The 19,650-nt window shown below is 41.9% G+C and overlaps 1 protein-coding gene across 1 annotated transcript in view; it reads left to right on the top strand.

Annotated features, from left to right (window-relative positions):
- The first annotated feature begins 1,824 nt into the window (after nt 1-1,824).
- Nucleotides 1,825-19,650, top strand: part of LOC126991033 (uncharacterized) — a 48,022-nt gene continuing 30,196 nt past the window's right edge. The window contains exon 1 of the mRNA XM_050849723.1: nt 1,825-2,247. Within this exon, the coding sequence (XP_050705680.1) occupies nt 2,146-2,247 (102 nt within the window). The 5' untranslated portion in view covers nt 1,825-2,145. The remainder of the gene's footprint in view (nt 2,248-19,650) is intronic.

Here is a 19,650-nt window from a genome sequence, read left to right as displayed (position 1 = left end):
GCAAGAGAAAACTGCTCTCGAAACCCAACTGAGTGAAAATAGTAATGACATCGATATTACTGAAAAAACAAGAAGACGAAATTATACGGTTGAACAAACAAATTAAGGATATGACCACAGAGAACAAATCCTCCAAGGAAATACTAGCAGCTGAAACCGCACGTGGAAATGCATTGCAAGTAACTAACCTGACGTTATCAAGCTCTAACGAAGAATTGAATAATGTTATAGTAGGATATCAATGTATTATTATTATTTAATATCACCACGAATTAGGCATACAATTGTCAATGGAAAAACCCCACGACAGATAGATCACGCCACCTTATAGGAATGTCGTCCGTCAGTGTTTACCGTCTCAGTTTTGTATACTTAGCACTCCGATGGTGCGTGGAGGTCACCTTGACATACGTGACCAATTGTAACAATTATTTTCCAACCTGTAACTCGCGACTCCTTCACGAGAGTCCGACTGACACACAACGACAGTCGCTCTCGCTCCGTCGCTTCTTGTACATAAAGGCTACGAATATAATTCGCCTTAAGGAAGCTGAAGTCTTAATCAACACCCTTTAAACGCCCCCCGACAAGCCCGTTACATTTGGTTGGCAGCGGTCACCCCGCGCCTGTGCCTTCGCTACCTCGTTCTCCTCCAAGCCACGAGAACTCACCGCCAAACTCCGGGGACAGGCGTACAAGGGAAGAAGGAGTCAACGCACCTGCCGTCCGCGGCACCGCACCTGCCGTCCGCGGCAACGCACAAGGCGCCAGCTACAAGCATCTCACAAGTCGCCACCTACGTGCAACTCACAAGGCGCCAGCTACAAGCATCTCACAAGTCGCCACCTACGTGCAACCCACAAGGCGCCAGCTACAAGCATCTCACAAGTCGCCACCTACGTGCAACTCACAAGGCGCCAGCTACAACCAGCTACAAGCATCTCACAAGTCGCCACCTACGTGCAACTCACAAGGCGCCAGCTACAAGCATCTCCCAAGTCGCCACCTACGTGCAACTCACAAGGCGCCAGCTACAAGCATCTCCCAGTCGCCACCTACGCAACTCACAAGGCGCCAGCTACAAGCATCTCCCAAGTCGCCACCTACGTGCAACTCACATGGCGCCAGCTACAAGCATCTCACAAGTCGCCACCTACGTGCAACTCACACGGCGCCAGCTACAAGCATCTCACAAGTCGCCACCTACGTGCAACTCACAAGGCGCCATCTACAAGCCTCGAGCACACCAGCTATAAGCAACTCTACAGGCGTCCAGCCTACAAGCCTCGAGCACACCAGCTACAAGCCTACAGGCTCTACACCCTACAAGCCTCGAGCACACCAGCTTCAAGCAACTCTACAGGCGTCAAGCCTACAAGCCCCGAGCACACCCACAGGCCTACGCAGCCGATAGCGAGGGCCACAATCTACAAGCCGCTCCCCCGCTTCAAGCCAGCACTGCTACGTACCCTGCAAGCCACTCCACGATATGGCAGAGGTATTCACACCTGCAACGAGGAGGCACGCCCCGCTGACCTTGGGACACCCCGCATGCCCCTCGCTCCACAGCTGGCGGCACCACCACCGCTGCCGGGAGCATCGGCCCAAACCTCTTCCGGCAAACAGTCAGCAAGGGTACCCGCGGACATCTCCCGGTGACTGCAAGCTGTTCCCACTACGGTTTCTTGCAAGGCGTCTTCTCAAGAGGTTACACACCCAAGTCGTCTTCTCTGCCACAGCCGCCCATCTCTTACTATAACAAGGACGACGCGGCCATCATACGTCTGGCGGCGGTGTACCGGCTCCCAGTCGCGGCCGCTCAACTTGCTGGGTCAGCAGTTTTTCAACCTCCGTTGCGAGTCCTCCGATGTCAGCCCATCCCTCACCTCTCACCGCCGCTGTGGCCGCGGCCGAGGTTTCCTGACGCGCCTACAACGACTGCACGTCACCCAGGGCATCACAGGCCGTCGCCCTCTCCACTACATCTGCTGATTAATCTTGAGAAGAACCGCCGTTCTGCCCTCCCTTTGGCCTTCAAACCGAGCGGGAAGTTAGTTGACTTCGTCTCAGAGTTAGAGGTCAAGGTTCAGGAACACCCTCACCATCAACCCCTCGCAACGGCAGCAGCATTGCAAGCACAAAATCATGATGTTGCGTTTTCTGACCATCTTGTTGTCCCTCGGCTCCCTGCTTGCAACAACACCCATCCACCTGAAGCCTGGTGCCCTCACGGCACACATAGGAGAGGTCTTCCTCATAGAAGATGTGCTCCTCGTAAAATATCTATATTCTTCCTTGACCAACACCACGGACACAATCAGGATAGTCTCAGAAAAACTACTCGGCATGGCAGACGCCATCCGGGCTACCAAGTCTAGGGAATCAAAAGCTCCTTCTAGTACCAACTCTCTGACTCTTTTTCAACTACTGGAGGATAGGATTCTGTTCTTACGGGGAAAAGTTGATGTGGTAAACATGGATTATAGTTTTCACTCAGACACGGCGACTGGATGGAGGGAGGCCACTGGCAAGGTAGTTTTTCCTTTTCTCAGACAAGTCAGGGGACAGAAACCTGGCTGCTCCTATACTTAACATTGTACTGTGTTTCACTACTGTATTTTTTTTTTTTTTAGGAGCTAGATCAACGTTTCATTGTCTGTAACTATGCCAGTTGATAGTTTCTTATACATGTGTCCTTATATTTATCTTTTGAGAGGTTTCTTATGTTTCATGTCACACACGTTGTGGTTTCCCTCTCCCTATTTATATTATAATTCCACATCTGTTCTTACATAGCCAGTGTTTTAATATAATTGTATCATAGGCAGTCTGCTTGACAAACTCCCACTATGTATGTTCATGGTACCTAGACTGCTATTTCGATTTTTATATATCGCGAGGTCGCGATCACTGGTAGGTGACCGAGCAGTGTTATAGTAGGATATCAATGTATTATTATTATTTAATATCACCACGAATTAGGCATACAATTGTCAATGGAAAAACCCCACGACAGATAGATCACGCCACCTTATAGGAATGTCGTCCGTCAGTGTTTACCGTTTCAGTTTTGTATACTTAGCACTCCGATGGTGCGTGGAGGTCACCTTGACATACGTGACCAATTGTAACAATTATTTTCCAACCTGTAACTCGCGACTCCTTCACGAGAGTCCGACTGACACACAACGACAGTCGCTCTCGCTCCGTCGCTTCTTGTACATAAAGGCTACGAATATAATTCGCCTTAAGGAAGCTGAAGTCTTAATCAACACCCTTTAAACGCCCCCCGACAAGCCCGTTACAATTAGATTGCGAAAACCGTGATTGACAAAGATTCCGAAATCAACCGGTTAAAAGACCAAATTAATGAAAACAGGAAAAATATCGAAGAGTCTAACCAAAATACCGAAACCCAAACAGCAGTGAGCAAAGGTAGTGTAAAATACATCCTGAATGTTCTTATCTTGGTTGTTGATGTTTAGAGTCACATTGTAAAGTATTTTAGCGTTAACTTGGCAAAGATTATTTTCATTTGACGCACTGGATTTTTTCAATTCAATTTTAGACTTGTTGATCGGTTTACGGATCACTGGCTTGGTCAAAAACCCACATTTGCACGGGGGTCCTGACACAGCAGGAGGAGCAGGTACTCGGTTGTGTATTTCTGTTCATGTGGACTGGGTCCAGATTAGCGAATGTCTGACATTGTCCGGAACGCGATAGTACCCCCTCAAAAATCACAATTGAGTTTATAATAGTAACCCCTTCAAACATGAGTTCAGAATCTGTTGGTCAGAATCTGCAGTGAACAATCAAAAATTGATTTTATGATATTATCTCAACTCACCATTGAATTTATAATAGTAACCCCATACATTGACTTTATGATAGTACCCCCTGAAAAATCACAATTGAGTTTACAATAGTAACCCCTTCAAACATGCGTTCAGAATCTGGACGTTCGCCGAAGGCTTAATATGCCATATGACGCCACATTCACACGGTTTAGGAATCTGTAAACATGTAAAATATATTAAATTCAGTATTTTAAATAATTGTATATTCACCATTTATATATAAATCCGTTTAACATAGTCATCTTTGTTTCATGGGTTAGTCATCTTTGTTTCATGGGTTACGTTAACAGAAGACTGCGTAAAAAATCAAAATCACATACATTTAATTTTTTCTAAACTAATCTAAATTTACTTGAATATCGTGATATAGAACATAAATCTTAATCTGCGAAATTAAAATTAGCAAAACGCTCTTTTTTGTATCGCAGTAAGCGGACCCAACATACAAGAAAGACTGGGGTCTGATATTTCAAATTTAGCGACAAATTTCATTGGTGAATGCGTGAATTTGTCTGCAATGTAGACCGATTCTGAGACATTGGTGAATGCGTGACTTTGTCTGCAATGTAGACCAATTCTGAGACGTTGGTGAATGCGTAACTTTGTCTGCAATATAGACCAATTCTGAGACGTTGGTGAATGCGCAATGTGAACCGCTTCTGCGACATTGGTGAATGTGTGACTTTGTCACAATATAGACCAATTCGGAGATTGAGTGAAACTCAATTCTGAGACGTTGGTAGATGTGACTTGGTCTGCAATCTAGACCATTTCTGAGACGTTGGTGAATGCGTGACTTTGTCTGCAAAAGATGAAGATGCAATGTCAAGAGAGTAAGTGCAACGAAGAAGATTTAGAAACGTGCCAGTCCTTCTGACCAGATCAAACCTAAACAACCAGAGTCTTTTTTCTGTCGTTATCGAGATGGAAGCATAATTCAACGCTTGAGAAATAACAGTCTGACGATATACTTCACTTCTCTAAACAGTTTTCTTCGACTGGAAAATGGTCTTCAGCCGAAATTGGTCATCCTCGGGAAGTTTACTGCCTCTCGGTGCAAATTTCAGAACAGGAATTCTTTCATTTAACGCAGGTTCATTCCTCGGAGGTTCGATCAAGCGATATATAACATCTGACTGCGCAGCATACATTTTTCGCTAAGATTGTTTACAACATCATCTATTCTGCAAATTCTTTCGACATTCCCGGGGACTGCGTTGTCATCCACTTTTCAACCTTAGCGCTCGACAACACGATTCAACGGACGCTGTTCATGACCAACTCTGCAATTAAACACGAAGTGATAATTTGTGCTATGAACCGTATTAAGCACCGAGACAGGACCGACCGATTCTTTTGTCTCCTTTGTTGATTTGATTCAATGTTTTTTGGGGAACGCTAACATGTAATTTTTCGTAGACTTCGCTAGACGTTTCCTGGCTGAACATACTCCATATAAAATTATTGTTCATCACAGTACAGCTCGAACATCGAAGAAACGGTGTGTCTTATCTTCAGAGTTATTAGGCAGGTTGTTTGATATAATCCGCCGTTGATATACACCACTTTTTCCGTTTTAATTTTTTATTACTCTGCCCTAATATCGTCAACAGTAGGTTCTCCAGTAATGTCCGTGCAGATTTTTGAACTAGTGCCATTTTTTAGTGCCAAAATGTGCCGACGTACTTGACTGCTGCTAGTGAATGTGCCGACGTACATTGTTGATCAGATGACTAACAATTTTAACGCTTTGGAAAATCGACTCGAGGAAATAAAAAAGAAGCAAGTCGACATAGAGAAGTTGAAAATAACACCACCACAGTCTTCAGAGAGTACTATCGATTTGACAGATTTGCGAAATCGACTCGATGAAATAAACAAAAAGCAAGACGAGTTGAAAACAACACAGTCTACCTGGAGCGGAAGATTCGTCGTAGAGTACGATCTGAGACAGAAAGATGAAAGTGGATCCTACTACCTCTTTATCAACGATCCTCTGAAAATTAGAAGAACGACACTTAACCGCGAGAGCAACGAAACCTTTCTTATCCGACCTTCGGACGACGAGGACGACAATGACGATTTGATGTCGCTCATCCGCGACAAGGCGAACACGTTTAACAACGGCAAAGGCATTTCAGAATGCTGTTGCGTCGCGTCGTCCTCGCATCTTCCTTTCTTGTGTGTCAGTAATAAATATTTTAACCGCTGTTGAGTTTTATTTTCTTTTAGATTTTTTTTTTCTGCACTGAAGAACCGTAACAAGACAATTACTACGTGACGCTTCTTCAAGCTCGACCCCATTATTTTACTTACCTAAATCGCTCTTGTTTAGAGGTCGATTTTCCTAATATCGTCAGCAGTAGGTTCTCCAGTAATGTCAAATTGCAGATTTCTGAATTTTGTGTATACTTCCGCTTCCAAGAAAGATTTGTAGTGGTTCACATACATCATCTTCAGCGCGTCTACAGCTTCCGGTGTGCGCGAGTAGAGGACCAGGTCAGAATTTTCGACACTGGGTAGAACACGAGCTAACTTCATCATGGGTTGCAGACAGTGGCCAGTCAGGGACACAATGTTATGTCGCACCAGCGACAAAAGTTGGTAAAGATATGCGTAATTATAATTAACGTAATACGAACCGCTTTGTGTGTCAAGTGCATTGAATTTATGAAAAGAAATGACATTGACCAGTCCGGATGATTGCATTACGCTGGCGAGCGTGTCCACTCGATACAACACACACTCCGCGTATCTCTCTGCAAGCGAGAGAACGCTGTAAGCGGTTCGTAATTTTAATTGCGGAGGCAGAGCGTCAATCAACGAGCCTACGACACGGACGTCGTTTAACAACTCTGGAACCACGACTTGAATTTATTGTTTACCTTTGCAATGTAAATCGTCAACCATTAAAACAAATTCATTCCTAAGTAAAACAAAGTCAGTCCTATTTAATTGTTTTTATTTTATTTGTTTAAAACACTAGAACACAGTGTACCTAACAGATCGTTCATATTCTTCAATTGTCGACCTACAAGCCGTGTTGGCCGAATTGAAACTTTGAGTCAGTGTCTAAAATAAAACATGTACTTCTAACGAACCTTTTATTCACACTCCAAAAAAAAAAATAACACTATAGATTTATTAATCACATTACAGGTAGCACCTAAAACACCAATCTTTGACCTGCACGAGTGGGGTCCGTGATTTCGCGTCTCGGTGCAAGAATAACTCGGGTTGACTTTGTCTTATATATCGACCGATTCTGAGACGCATGAAAAAAACAAAATTGAATTTATAATAGTAACTCCTGAAAAAGTAAAATTGAATTTATAATAGTACCCCTATTATAAATTCAATTTTACAGACATTTGGACCCTACTCCCCGTACGAATGCATTATGAAGATTCTGAATAGTGAAGACAAGATTCAGTCTTATCTTCTCAGTTGTGAACTCATCAACTAAACTCTTGTGAGCGGAAGAACCGTAACAAGACAATTACTACGTGACGCTTCTTCAAGCTCGACCCCATTATTTTACTTACCTAAATCGCTCTTGTTTAGAGGTCGATTTTCCTAATATCGTCAGCAGTAGGTTCTCCAGTAATGTCAAATTGCAGATTTCTGAATTTTGTGTATACTTCCGCTTCCAAGAAAGATTTGTAGTGGTTCACATACATCATCTTCAGCGTCTACAGCTTCCGGTGTGCGCGAGTAGAGGACCAGGTCAGAATTTTCGACACTGGGTAGAACACGAGCTAACTTCATCATGGGTTGCAGACAGTGGCCAGTCAGGGACACAATGTTATGTCGCACCAGAGACAAAAGTTGGTAAAGATATGCGTAATTATAATTAACGTAATACGAACCGCTTTGTGTGTCAAGTGCATTGAATTTATGAAAAGAAATGACATTGACCAGTCCGGATGATTGCATTACGCTGGCGAGCGTGTCCACTCGATACAACACACACTCCGCGTATCTCTCTGCAAGCGAGAGAACGCTGTAAGCGGTTCGTAATTTTAATTGCGGAGGCAGAGCGTCAATCAACGAGCCTACGACACGGACGTCGTAGGCTACATGTGCAAGAGTTCATCACTTGCACTGGTCACCTACTACATCCGGACAAGACGAGTCGATAACTGATTGCTGCTACACCTGTTCAATGTTGGACCCTACTCCCCGTACCTAAGACAAGATTCAGAATAGAGTGAGGTGATTTATAATAGAGTTAAGATGTAATAGAGTTGTGGCTAAGAGTGTAACAAGACGAATTGCATAAGACTTTGTCACTTGCACTGTGCTCACCAGAGTTCACTCCACGTCTGGAGAGGGCGAGAGCTTATAGCCACGCACGCAGCGCGGCGCAGCCGTTCCAACAACGGATCTGGTATTTAAAGTCTTGAGAAAAGTGCGTGCAATCATTCCGTGAATTTGCTCGCAGACCAACATGGATTATGAAACGAAAAACAAAACAATTAAAGATTACGTCAGCAACATATCCATCCAAGCATGCAACAAATCAAAGAGGAACGGCGCAGAATCGGCTACGGGCAAACTGTCGAAGAAACAAACGTCATTGCTAACAGATGTCAGACCCCGTGACCAATATGCAATATGTGAACAAACAACAACACGATTAAACACTTATTGAAAATCTGTCACGTCCTGCAAATATTTAGTATAGATAAACAATTCGAGTTAATTTTGAAAAATAATTTAATTCCAATGTACGTTAATTAGATTTAAAAAAGCAATGTCAGAACGAAGGAGATGTTTTATTTTAAATTTAAACGTCGACGACGAAGACCATGAACAGGAGGACGAGGATGAGGAAGAAGACGGGTTGAGTTGTTCTAGCAAATTTAAAACTATTTTGTATGTGTGTGTTGATGTTTGAGTTTGTCTCAATGCTGAGTGTTAGGTGAATGCGTGCTTTTGTCTGAGATGTCGCTTGACTTTGTCGGAAACGAGACTCCTCAGTAAAAGGAAACGTTGCTAGAAAAACAGAAATAAATATTCTGAACCGCGTCTACGGCTTCGTTGAAATATAGTTCGAATCTCTTTTAGATTGGGCTTCGTCTTGGGATACAATGATTTTTGATAAGAGTATTTTATTGTCTGTAAGCGCCAATTACGGTCTGTGCGAGGGCCCAGTCCGCCTGTTCCGCTGAATCCTCGGGTTTTACGGTTCCATACAGTCGATTCGCCTTGGTGTGCCCCAGCAGATGAAAATCCTTTTTCATGTCAACGCAGAAGTCGATCAGGTTAAACATATTTTTCTTGTCTGCGTCATTTAGAGAGGTAATTTTATCGTCTTTAGAAATATGTCTGAAGAGAATGTTGTTCAAAACGAGCGACACGAAGAGACCGCGTTGCATGAGACTCGAGTTCAAAAACATTTCGACGTAATCGTTTTTAAGGAAGTTGCAGAGCACATTCGCCGCCACGTGCAGGTGGGACCTGATGCCGTTCGCGGCCAGCAATTCGTCTTGCTTTTTGTTTATTTCATCGAGTCGATTTCGCAAATCTGTCAAATCGATAGTACTCTCTGAAGACTGTGGTGGTGTTATTTTCAACTTCTCTATGTCGACTTGCTTCTTTTTTATTTCCTCGAGTCGATTTTCCAAAGCGTTAAAATTGTTAGTCATCTGATCAACAATGTACGTTCTGGAATCTAAACTGAATGTCCGTGCCTGTTCATACAATTTACTTTTCATTTCTAACACACGTTTGGATAAACAAATCTCCGATATCGATGAGAGACTACACAACGCGACATCGAACGGAGTGTCGAAGTCATCAGGATATTCACCGATGTTTTTTAACATCGGTTTAAGTAATTCGAGTTCTGTGTTGTTGAAATATTTCTTGTTGATTTGCACTATTTTCCAATTCACGTCATTTCTATACTTAGTCAAAATCGAGGAACAATAATCTTTTAACAGTTCCATGGTTTTCACTCTGTTCAATAGAATTTTCGTTAAGTAGCTTAACATTTTTTTAGACATCATCGACTCAGCATCGGCATTCAATTCAAACGCTGCAACGACAGATTTTAAATCGGACGCGACTACTTGCAGATTCAATAATTGATCGGCGACGGGTTCGTCAACATTACCCGTGTTTGGAAATATAGGTTGCAATAATGCGATCAATTTCTGAACGGCTTCTGTAGACGTGTCATTCGCATCTGACATTTCGTAATCTCCGTTACCGTCCTCTGTTTGTTCTCAAAACATTAACCAATTCTGATTGAAATTTTGTATTTGTCCAACAAGTGTTTCTTAATTCTGTTGTTGTTGTTAAGATGAGGTTTAATGGCGTTGAGAAGTTGTTTAATTTTTATATTGTTATATTTTATTTTCAGGTTGTAATATCGACTCAACCTATCTCTTTCTACCAAAGAATCGTATATATGCTTCAGCACGTTGTATGATCTTATAATGTTAATTTTGGTTTCATCTGAATCGAATGCAGATCGCAGCTGTGTATGCAACTGCTCTATCAAGATCATTGTATCCTGATCGGGATTGTACTTTAGTAAGTCGGACAGTAATACTTCAACATTAATACTGTCGTACACGATATTAATAATTGTCCTGACAGCATTTGTCAAATCTTGCAGCGTTCTATTGACGTCCGTTGACACAGTAGACTCCCGTGGTTCAGCCATGTGGCTGAGAGTTAAGATGTGGCTGTGAGGTGTAACAATTACAGGAAGGCGAATTGCACATCTGAGCACTTGACTGCTTTGAACTCTTACCTACCTCGCAACCAATTTAGACTGCAGTATCTTCTTGACACTGGGTACGACGGAATCTTCTTCTGTTGTTTTATCGCTGATGTCGATTAGCTGACCAGACACACAAGCACCAGAAAAAAAATACTACACAAATTTTTTTAATTTTTAAGATAAGTAAGTCAAATAAAACAATAATTAACGTTCAGATTTTATTACATGACCAATTACATGACCAAAGCTGAGTGTACTATGAGATGATCGGTTTTGTATTCTATTGTTTCGCCAGTCAAACCGCACTTGACTAATGTGTCGTCGGAACGAGATGAGAATGAAATATCGGACATCGCCTCGCCTTTGGCACTTTCTCGTCGCGTCGTCGGGCTTGCGTAAAGGACGACAGAGTGTGTCGCCAACCTCGATTTGATCAGGCAGATGATCGATAGAATGGATCTCGACGAACGACGAGTCGTAGAAGAGTCTAACAGATTTCAGACAAGCACCAATACTATACATCTTGAATGTGTCACACACTACAGAGTTCAGAATTGTATCTTAACTATATTCTGTTCTATCTGAATCTGTTCGCAGCAACTCTCTAGTTGTGTGACATTTGCATCGGTCTCTGCGCGCATGCAATTGTAAGTTAAGACTTCCTCGTCGTCAACAAGATAGAGATACATGTCTGACGATTGTTTGGAATCTGTTAGCACTGTACGACAAGGACGTTACATTTGCATGCGCGCAGAGAGACCATGCATGCGTCATACTACACCAGAGAGTTGCTGCAACAGATTCAGATATAGAACAGAATATAGTTAAGATACGATTCTGATCTCTCTAGTGTGTGACACATCTAACTAGAGAGTCTTTGCAATACACACAACTAGAATATAGTCTATGAAGAACTTGTCAATGAAAGATACATGTGGTTAGATGCGTTTGTTAGAAGCATCGTATCCATCGTGACCGATTCGATAACAAACACGAATAACTGTTTGATCAGCAATCTCAGTGTGCTGATGGGTAAACCGGTACTTACCGGGACACACGAAGACGCAGAATATGTCGATCGCGGCAGAGCGTTATTTGACGCTTACGTAGGTGTAAACTATAAGACAGCATCGTTAATGACAAAAGTTAAGCTTGGCCCGGCGTTAAAGACTACCACCAAGAAGAATAACAACAAAGACAAACATGGAATTCGACTCAGGAAGACTCTGCTAGCAAAGTTGAAACAGGGTTGGCACAGCAACAGGAACAACAACCGTCCAAGAAAACAAACAGGACGCAACGCAACAAGCAGGCAAACCCGAAATGGTCCAGTCGGTACCAACTATTGTAATGGACATTCATCGTGTTGATCATTTAAATCTCAACACAGAATCTTTTAGGTGTGTAAGAGGACTGACCACCAATTCGCCACAAGCACAGAATCTGAAGCGACTGGATCATAACGCACACAACGGATGCCGCCAAGAATCTGTAGTTGTAAGAGGACCCACCAAACATCATCAGCGCAAAAAAGCACTTCCGCAGGAGTGCACACTATGTAATGTGCTATTTGTTAAATAATGTAATGTACGTTTGTTAAAAATAAACAAGGCAGAGATATATATATATATATATATATATATATATATATATATATATATATATATATATATATATATATATATATATATATATATATATATATATATATATATGTATATATATATATATATATATATATATATATATATATATATATATATATATATATATATATATATATATATATATATATATATATATATATATATATATATATTTTTTTTAATGTAAATATTACATAAATATACGTCCTCATAGAAGACAACATTAAGACTTTGCAGATCGCTAAACTACAAATCTTATCCTATTGAGTATTGAAGATACGCATGTCTACAATGTTCGGAGGTATATATGTTGGAACCATACGTACAAAATGTACGCTTTACATAAATCCACATACACACGTATACATGAATATTGCGACCATATGGTTATTTCTTGAGAAAGGTTTGCAATGATTTCCACCTTTTCCGCTCACCACTATCATTAAAACGACATAGTGACATTTCCATATTTCGAAATCGTTTTTGAGAAAAGACATGATATCAGAAATCGGAATATCCTTCGGCAATTTCTGACCGTTAGAGGGTCGACCGCTGTTAAGGCATGTTGCTGCTTCGCCACTGTTAAATGTATTGTATTAGTAACTGCATGGACATCAATTAGTGCTTGGTTTAACTCACTGTTTTTACTTTAATCGTTGTCGTACTCTTTCTGCTGTACTTGCACCTAACGCAAAACAGTCAACACAAGACAACAAATCTTTCTTGAAGCGGAAGTATACACAAAATTCAGAAATCTGCAATTTGATATTACTGGAGAACCTACTGCTGACGATATTAGGAATAGAGTAATAAAATAAAAAAACAACGGAAAAAGCGTGTATATCAACGGCGGATTTGGGACATTTCGAACAACCTGCCTAATAACTCTGAAGATAAGACACAATTGCCTTTTCTCGATGTTCGATTCAGTACTGTGATGAACAATAATTTTATATGGAGTACATGTTTGGGCTAGAAATGGCTCTAGCGAAGTTCATGCGAAAATTACATTTCAAAATGCAATGACTCACCAAACATCGCAGGGAGTGCAGACTATGTAATCTGTAGGTTTGTTGATGCGTACAACGAATACCCTGTCAAGACCCGCTCTGCGTTATGCTGTTATCACAAACCGCGAGACAATATTTACTTCGTGATCGATAATATGAGTTGTTAGATGACAAAGCTAGGGCAAGGGAGCGGTGAAGGCATGTTAGTGTTGTTGCGTATAAGCGAGGACGAGGCGATGGATTGTTTTAGGAAAATGTCCTTGCAGCACTTCGGACACGTGGACAATGGATCGGGCGCACGACATGCAACAACACCCAATGAGTGCAAGGTTGAAGATCACGTTCACTGGGTTAGTGGCACACAAGATGCACACGGCCACCTCTGACATCAGATTCATTTTTTTCTTAATTTTTTTCGGGAGCTGACTACCTTGTTATGCTTTCTTCCTGTCAGTTTGCTTTTGGATAACGTCCACTGATGCTTTTTGAATAAGGTCCTGATTCAATGTTTCGGTCTTTTTCATCTCTTCTTGAAGGTCCTTCTGGTTCTGTTATCAATTGTGTTGATCTTTCTTTCTCAAGATCAGATCGTTAATTTCTTGGAGTCAGCCGTGCAATCTCTGCTGTTTGGGTTTCGGTCTTTAATAATTCATTTTCTATTGTTCCCTCAGATTCTGGACCATTTTTGAGTCAAAATGGATATCACATCAGGTGCTGACCTAATTGTGAATTCTAATATGTTGATGAATTTAATTATTTTTACATTGTCTGGATTTTTGCCATTTTGAATTCAACTGTTGATTACGGTAACGTTTATTTTTTTTTTCCATTTTCTGGACTCGCTATATTTATGGTTTTCCTATAAACTCCGTACAAAACAACTTTTATTTGTTGTTTTCCATTTTCTGGATTGACCGTATTACGGTTTATGATATATTCATGGAGGTGAATAGAACTTAGTTTTATAGTTCGGATTCAAAATTATAAATTCTTTTTAAACCTCAATGAAAAATTCGTTAAGCACCTCGTCGTCATTTATCTTCGTTAATCATCATGCACAGACGTGGCCACAGGTGAATAGTGCATTAACGTCGATCAATGAAATATCCGTTAAACGTCTATTTTTGTATCAAAACAGATCTTCAATTTTCGGTTTGTTTCAAAATTAATCGATTTAAACTTCAAGAATCGATTTCAAGCATTAGCGGTGCTGTTGCTGGCTAACGCTGCACCGCTGCCGTCGTCGGTCGCTGCTGAGCCCGCTGCCAGCTTCTGTTGACAATGGTACTGCTTTCATCACCGAATCTGCTACTGTTGTACTAAAGGCGTCGGTCCATACGAGCGTCTGGAGCCGCGTTTAATCAGCGGTGGTGTCGCCGGTAGATTCCGGATCTGAGTCCTCTTGCAAAGTGCTATTGAGATAGAGTCAGGATTAAAATCAGAATCGCTGTCGTCGTCGTCGTTATCTTCTTCACGTCGTCGCCGTCTTCATCTTTTGTTCGCTGTGATACATCGAGAGATGCTCAGTTGCATACAACTTGCAGGATGATCGAAATCGACACGAGGTTTGGGTAGCGAGATCAGAACTCTCTCCTGTGAGCTGTGCTGGCGAACCACCCCCCTTCTATCTTTGACGTTTCAGCAATATTGATTCCGTGTTCTTTTGTCCAAGTGTCTGTCTATTAACCTTTTCCTCGCAGTAGAGCGCGAGCTCGTTGATTCATTTCTTGGATCTTCAACGCTGCAAGCGCCAGCCTGCACCATGTCAATCTTCCCCAGTAGCACGCTCAGTTTGTCGCGTTAGAATGCAGCGCGCCTTCTCATGAACGACTTTCCGTTGTTTGTGATTGAGGAACCACAAAAACTGTCGGGCATGTTTGTGTTCTTACTCGAGGGGCGATGAGGCGCTCGTGATCGTGCATCGCCATGGTGTACGACCGGTGAGTCACAGTCACGGGAGAGCATCGCATGCAGAATTTGTTGCACACGTAATGGCTGAGGATGTCTAGTTCGTCTTCGGAGAAAATCGTCTGAGCAGATAGCGTCCGCGTTCGTGATCGAACTCCGCAACTCTGACCTACCTTTCGAACAGTTCTTCTGACCGTACACCCAGTTGTTGAGGGCGTAGTCGTCGTGCCGGGATTTGGCAGTCATATTGATTGGGTTGATGGTTGCGCGAACCTATATCCACTCCGCGTCCGGTTTCAAAGCGTCGTCGTCGTTTATCCCATCCCAAAATGCAAAGCCGTGTCTGCGTTGACTGTTTTGCGTTAGGTGCAATTACAGCGAAGATACGACAACGATTAAAGTAAAAACAGGAACAGGATTAAAACCAGAAACATAATTAGGTTCTATAGTGTTGCTTTATCCTAAGAATCAGTATTATCATTTCAATTTATAACCGATAGTATCCTTGTGTAACATTGATTAAAAACAAAAAGGACCAGATTGAGATTTTTTTATTTTTATTGAGCTTTTTTTTTATTGATCAATACAGCAGCCAAGAGCATCCTTAAATTCCTGAGACGTTGAGACAGCATAGTGGTACAGGCACGTAAATCTTGACATCTTTATGACCGCTACCCAGAGACTTCAGTAAAAAGCTGTTTTCGATCAACTGTCACACAGCTGCTATGGTCACAACCCGTTGTCCAGAGCCTCATGGGTTATTTGATCGACGGCCAAAATGTTGAGCCACCGATTTCCTAGCAGCGCTGAGAGAATCCTCCTCGCATGTGATCCCACTCGCTCTCCTAACCGGTTCCGCAGTTTTTTCTGCATGTACAGATAAACGCTTCTCAGCCAGCGTCCGCTTTGACACTTCCAGAATCTGTTGGTCAGAATCTGTTTGGGTGAATGGCGAGGTACCTTGTCTGCAGTACAGGGCGTCTGATTTTGAAGAGTTCGTCTAGTTGTTTGTGACACATGTAATATCACACCACTGTCGATGTTGTTAAGTGGAATCAGACGCCCGCTCGCACATTCACTTGTCGAGACAAGTCGCACATTCCAATTATTTAGGAAAGAGCTGGTGTTCACAAGAAAACAGAAGTTGATTTGGTTTGATAAAATGTGTTTACACCCATGGGCGACAATCACATTTACAGTTATGAAGTGGCAGCTTAAATCAGGACTTAGGAATACATATCAACGCTCTCAACTCTCTATCTTAAACATCTGCGGAGTGCGTAGTAAGAGTTTTTCAACACTTTGAATTCAGCTTGACTGCCACATTCACTAAGCAATTCTTCTTCTTACACCTAACAGTTTCACATCTGTTACATCTGAATCTAACACTCTGAGTTCAACACTTGAGTTCATAAGAGTTTAACACTTGAGTTCAGCTTGACCGTCGAGACAAAGTCACACATTCACTACAGGTATCACAAGAGTTCAGTTGACAGGTACTCGGATGTATGTCTTGTTACCCACATCTATTACATCTTACCTCACAGCCACATTTATTACATCTTAACTCTATTCTGACAACACTCCAGGTGTAGCAGCAATAAGAGTAATAACTCTGGCGTGGTAGCGGACAAGAGTTCTGTTGACAATTGAGACAAAGTCGCACTGTTCACTAGCAGCAGCCAAGTAATAAGCGCAATTCGTCTTGTTAAACCTCACTTCCTGAGCGGGATTTGATAATCGCTTAACCGAAAGGTGCGATTAATCGGTCTATTATAGGACGTTAAGAGTGTGTGATGGGTTTGACCTTCTTTTCAACATCATGATGACGTCGTACTACCGCCATCTGAAAATTGAACAAGTAAAATGCAAAGCATGCCTGGCTAGCCCTGATTTTTACGTTCTTTGAATTTTAAAAAGGTGGAAGTATCGGGCGAAAATAGGCTTCGACGTCTCTTTACTTCGAAAGAGACGTTCTTCCTGCTGCTGTTGCATTTGAAAAGAAGAGTATGCTCGCGCATGTCCGCTCTGCTGCGTTGACTTTTAACATGAAACGCATACAAGCAAGTTGACACACTCCCTTCAAAATTTTGAGGACTCCTCAGCGTTGATTTTAAAGGAAACGTTGCTAGAAAAAGAGAAATAAATATTCTGAACCGCGTTCATTACGGCCAGTTGTATTGATCGTGTGACTTTGAGTCGGCGTTAGACGATTGTGAACTCTTGCCTACGAGTCTTACTCTCTTTACTTTGTCTACGTAATTGTATCCAACGTGCAACGTACTCGAGGTGACCCATATGTTTGCACCAACAGATTCTGAATAGGAGATGTAGTTGAATATAAGTTGAGACCTTTGTCGTACCAGGTCGTCTGATTTGAGTTCAGATGAAAAATAATACCGAGTTTCACAATAGTAAATCCCTTCAAACATTGAGTTCAGAATCTGTTGGGTGAATGTGAGACCTTGTCGTACAGGTCGTCTGATTTGAGTTCAGAATCGGTAGCGTTATTCGACAAAGTCTCATGTAAACGGGTATAGTTCATAATCGGTTGATATCTTTGGCCAGAAAGCGTACATTGGTGCCCGTAAAGTCGACTGTCATTGAGACCGATATCAACAATTCGGTTTCATTGATTACAACTATCTTGTCAGAGTTACTCTTAGGTGAGATATGATTACGATCACCTCACGCCTCAATTTGTTTGTTCAACCGTATAATTTCGTCTTCTTGTTTTTTCCAGTAATATCGATAAGTCGCCGCTCTTTTCACTCAGTTGGGTTTTCGCTGAGAGTGCTTTCTCTTGCTTGGAGGCGAGAGTGACATCTTGCTGAGTCCATCTCTCGTTTGTGTCTCTTGTAACCCACGGTCATCAAGAAATGAATCGATATTGTCATCGACTACGGGTTGTGGAAGACCAACAAAACACCCTCTATTTTTTATTCGACCCCCGTTAAGCATTTTAATCAAGCGGTGAACAAGTGTGTAAAAGATTTGAAATAATTCGTTATGGCCGTGTAACATAACGGAGAGCAAAAGAGCGTTTCAATGCATCCCGCGTTCGGGAAGTGGGATTAGGAACGCTCTCGTTCGCTTGGTCCGTACGAACCTTTCCCTTTTCTGCGGACATAGATCACGCTAGCGGGTATTTGCATGGGTCTCTCTGGCGCGCATGCACAAATGTAAGTTAAGACTCCTTGTCGTACAGTGCTAACAGATTCCAGAACAATCGTTAGCGTAATCCCTACACAAGACATATATCTCTACATTTGTATAAGTCGAGAGCGACTGCAATCTAATACTATACATCTTGAATGTCACACTACAGAGTTCAGAATCATCGTAACTTGTCATTATCGTATCAATAGTCTTGCTGCGTTGAGTTATGTCGCTTTGAGTTAATCTTCTCTTCGGTCCGACGAGTCAATATTCGAGTGGCGTTGAGTTAATCTTCTGAATTCGACGACAATATTCGAGTGGCGTTGAGTTAATCTTCTTCTGCGCGACGAGTCAATATTCGAGTGGCGTTGATAATCTTCTTCGGTCCGACGAGTCAATATCATTCGAGTGGCGTTGAGTTAATCTTCTTCGGTCCGACGAGTCAATATTCTTCGAATGTTTTTTATGTAGTTGATTCTTTTTACGTTTTGCTTTGTTGTTGCTACTACATGGTACTGAAAAATTCTACAAACTAAAACCAGTAGGTAACCTCTTTTGGTGGAAGAACCAGTTGCGTCGTCCACCTAATCTGGCATTCGATTCCAGATGAAACCAAATAACATTATAAGATCATACAACGTGCTGGAAGCAACATAATGATTCTTTGATAGAAAAAGATAGGTTGAGTCGATATTACAAACCTGAAAATAAAATATAACAATATGTGTAAAATTAAACAACTTCTCAACGCCATTAACTCACCTCCGCGCCAATGTACGCTTTTAGGGCCAAGATACCAACCGATTATGAAGTACTCACCGCGGTTGAGTATTGCCGTTCAGAGAGAGTGGCAGTCACCGAACAGAGAGTTAAGATGCAGGTCTTCTGATTCTGAAACCTTAGGGTTTGTAGTTAAGACTGAATAGAGAGCAGATGCAGGTCATTGAATGAGAGTCTCCAGCCAGAGTTAAGATGTAGGTCTTCTAATTGGAAAAGATGTGCAGGTCACAGAATAGAGAGTAACGCTACTTGCTGTCTGACGACGCTGCATCGTCGACTCGTCGTCGTTTCTTCTTAGACGGCGGTGGACCGACGTTGTCCTCCTTTGTTAACAATACGCACGACTAGGAAATCTGTTCGCGACATCGCTGGAAGAGTAGTTCACCAATCTGATGCTGCTTGACTTCAATGCAATAGCGTTTATAAGTTTGCTTTGAAACGAGTTGTTTCTATCGTATAGTTTTAGTTTGGTTGAAACGAGTTGTTTCGCATTGTATAGTTTTAAGTTGCTTTGAAACGAGTTGTTTCATTGCATAGTTTTTTAAGTTTGC

The sequence above is a fragment of the Eriocheir sinensis genome, unplaced genomic scaffold (assembly GCF_024679095.1).
Source record: "Eriocheir sinensis breed Jianghai 21 unplaced genomic scaffold, ASM2467909v1 Scaffold230, whole genome shotgun sequence".
NCBI classification, from domain to species: domain Eukaryota; kingdom Metazoa; phylum Arthropoda; class Malacostraca; order Decapoda; family Varunidae; genus Eriocheir; species Eriocheir sinensis.
This window is presented reverse-complemented; position numbering and strand designations above follow the sequence as displayed.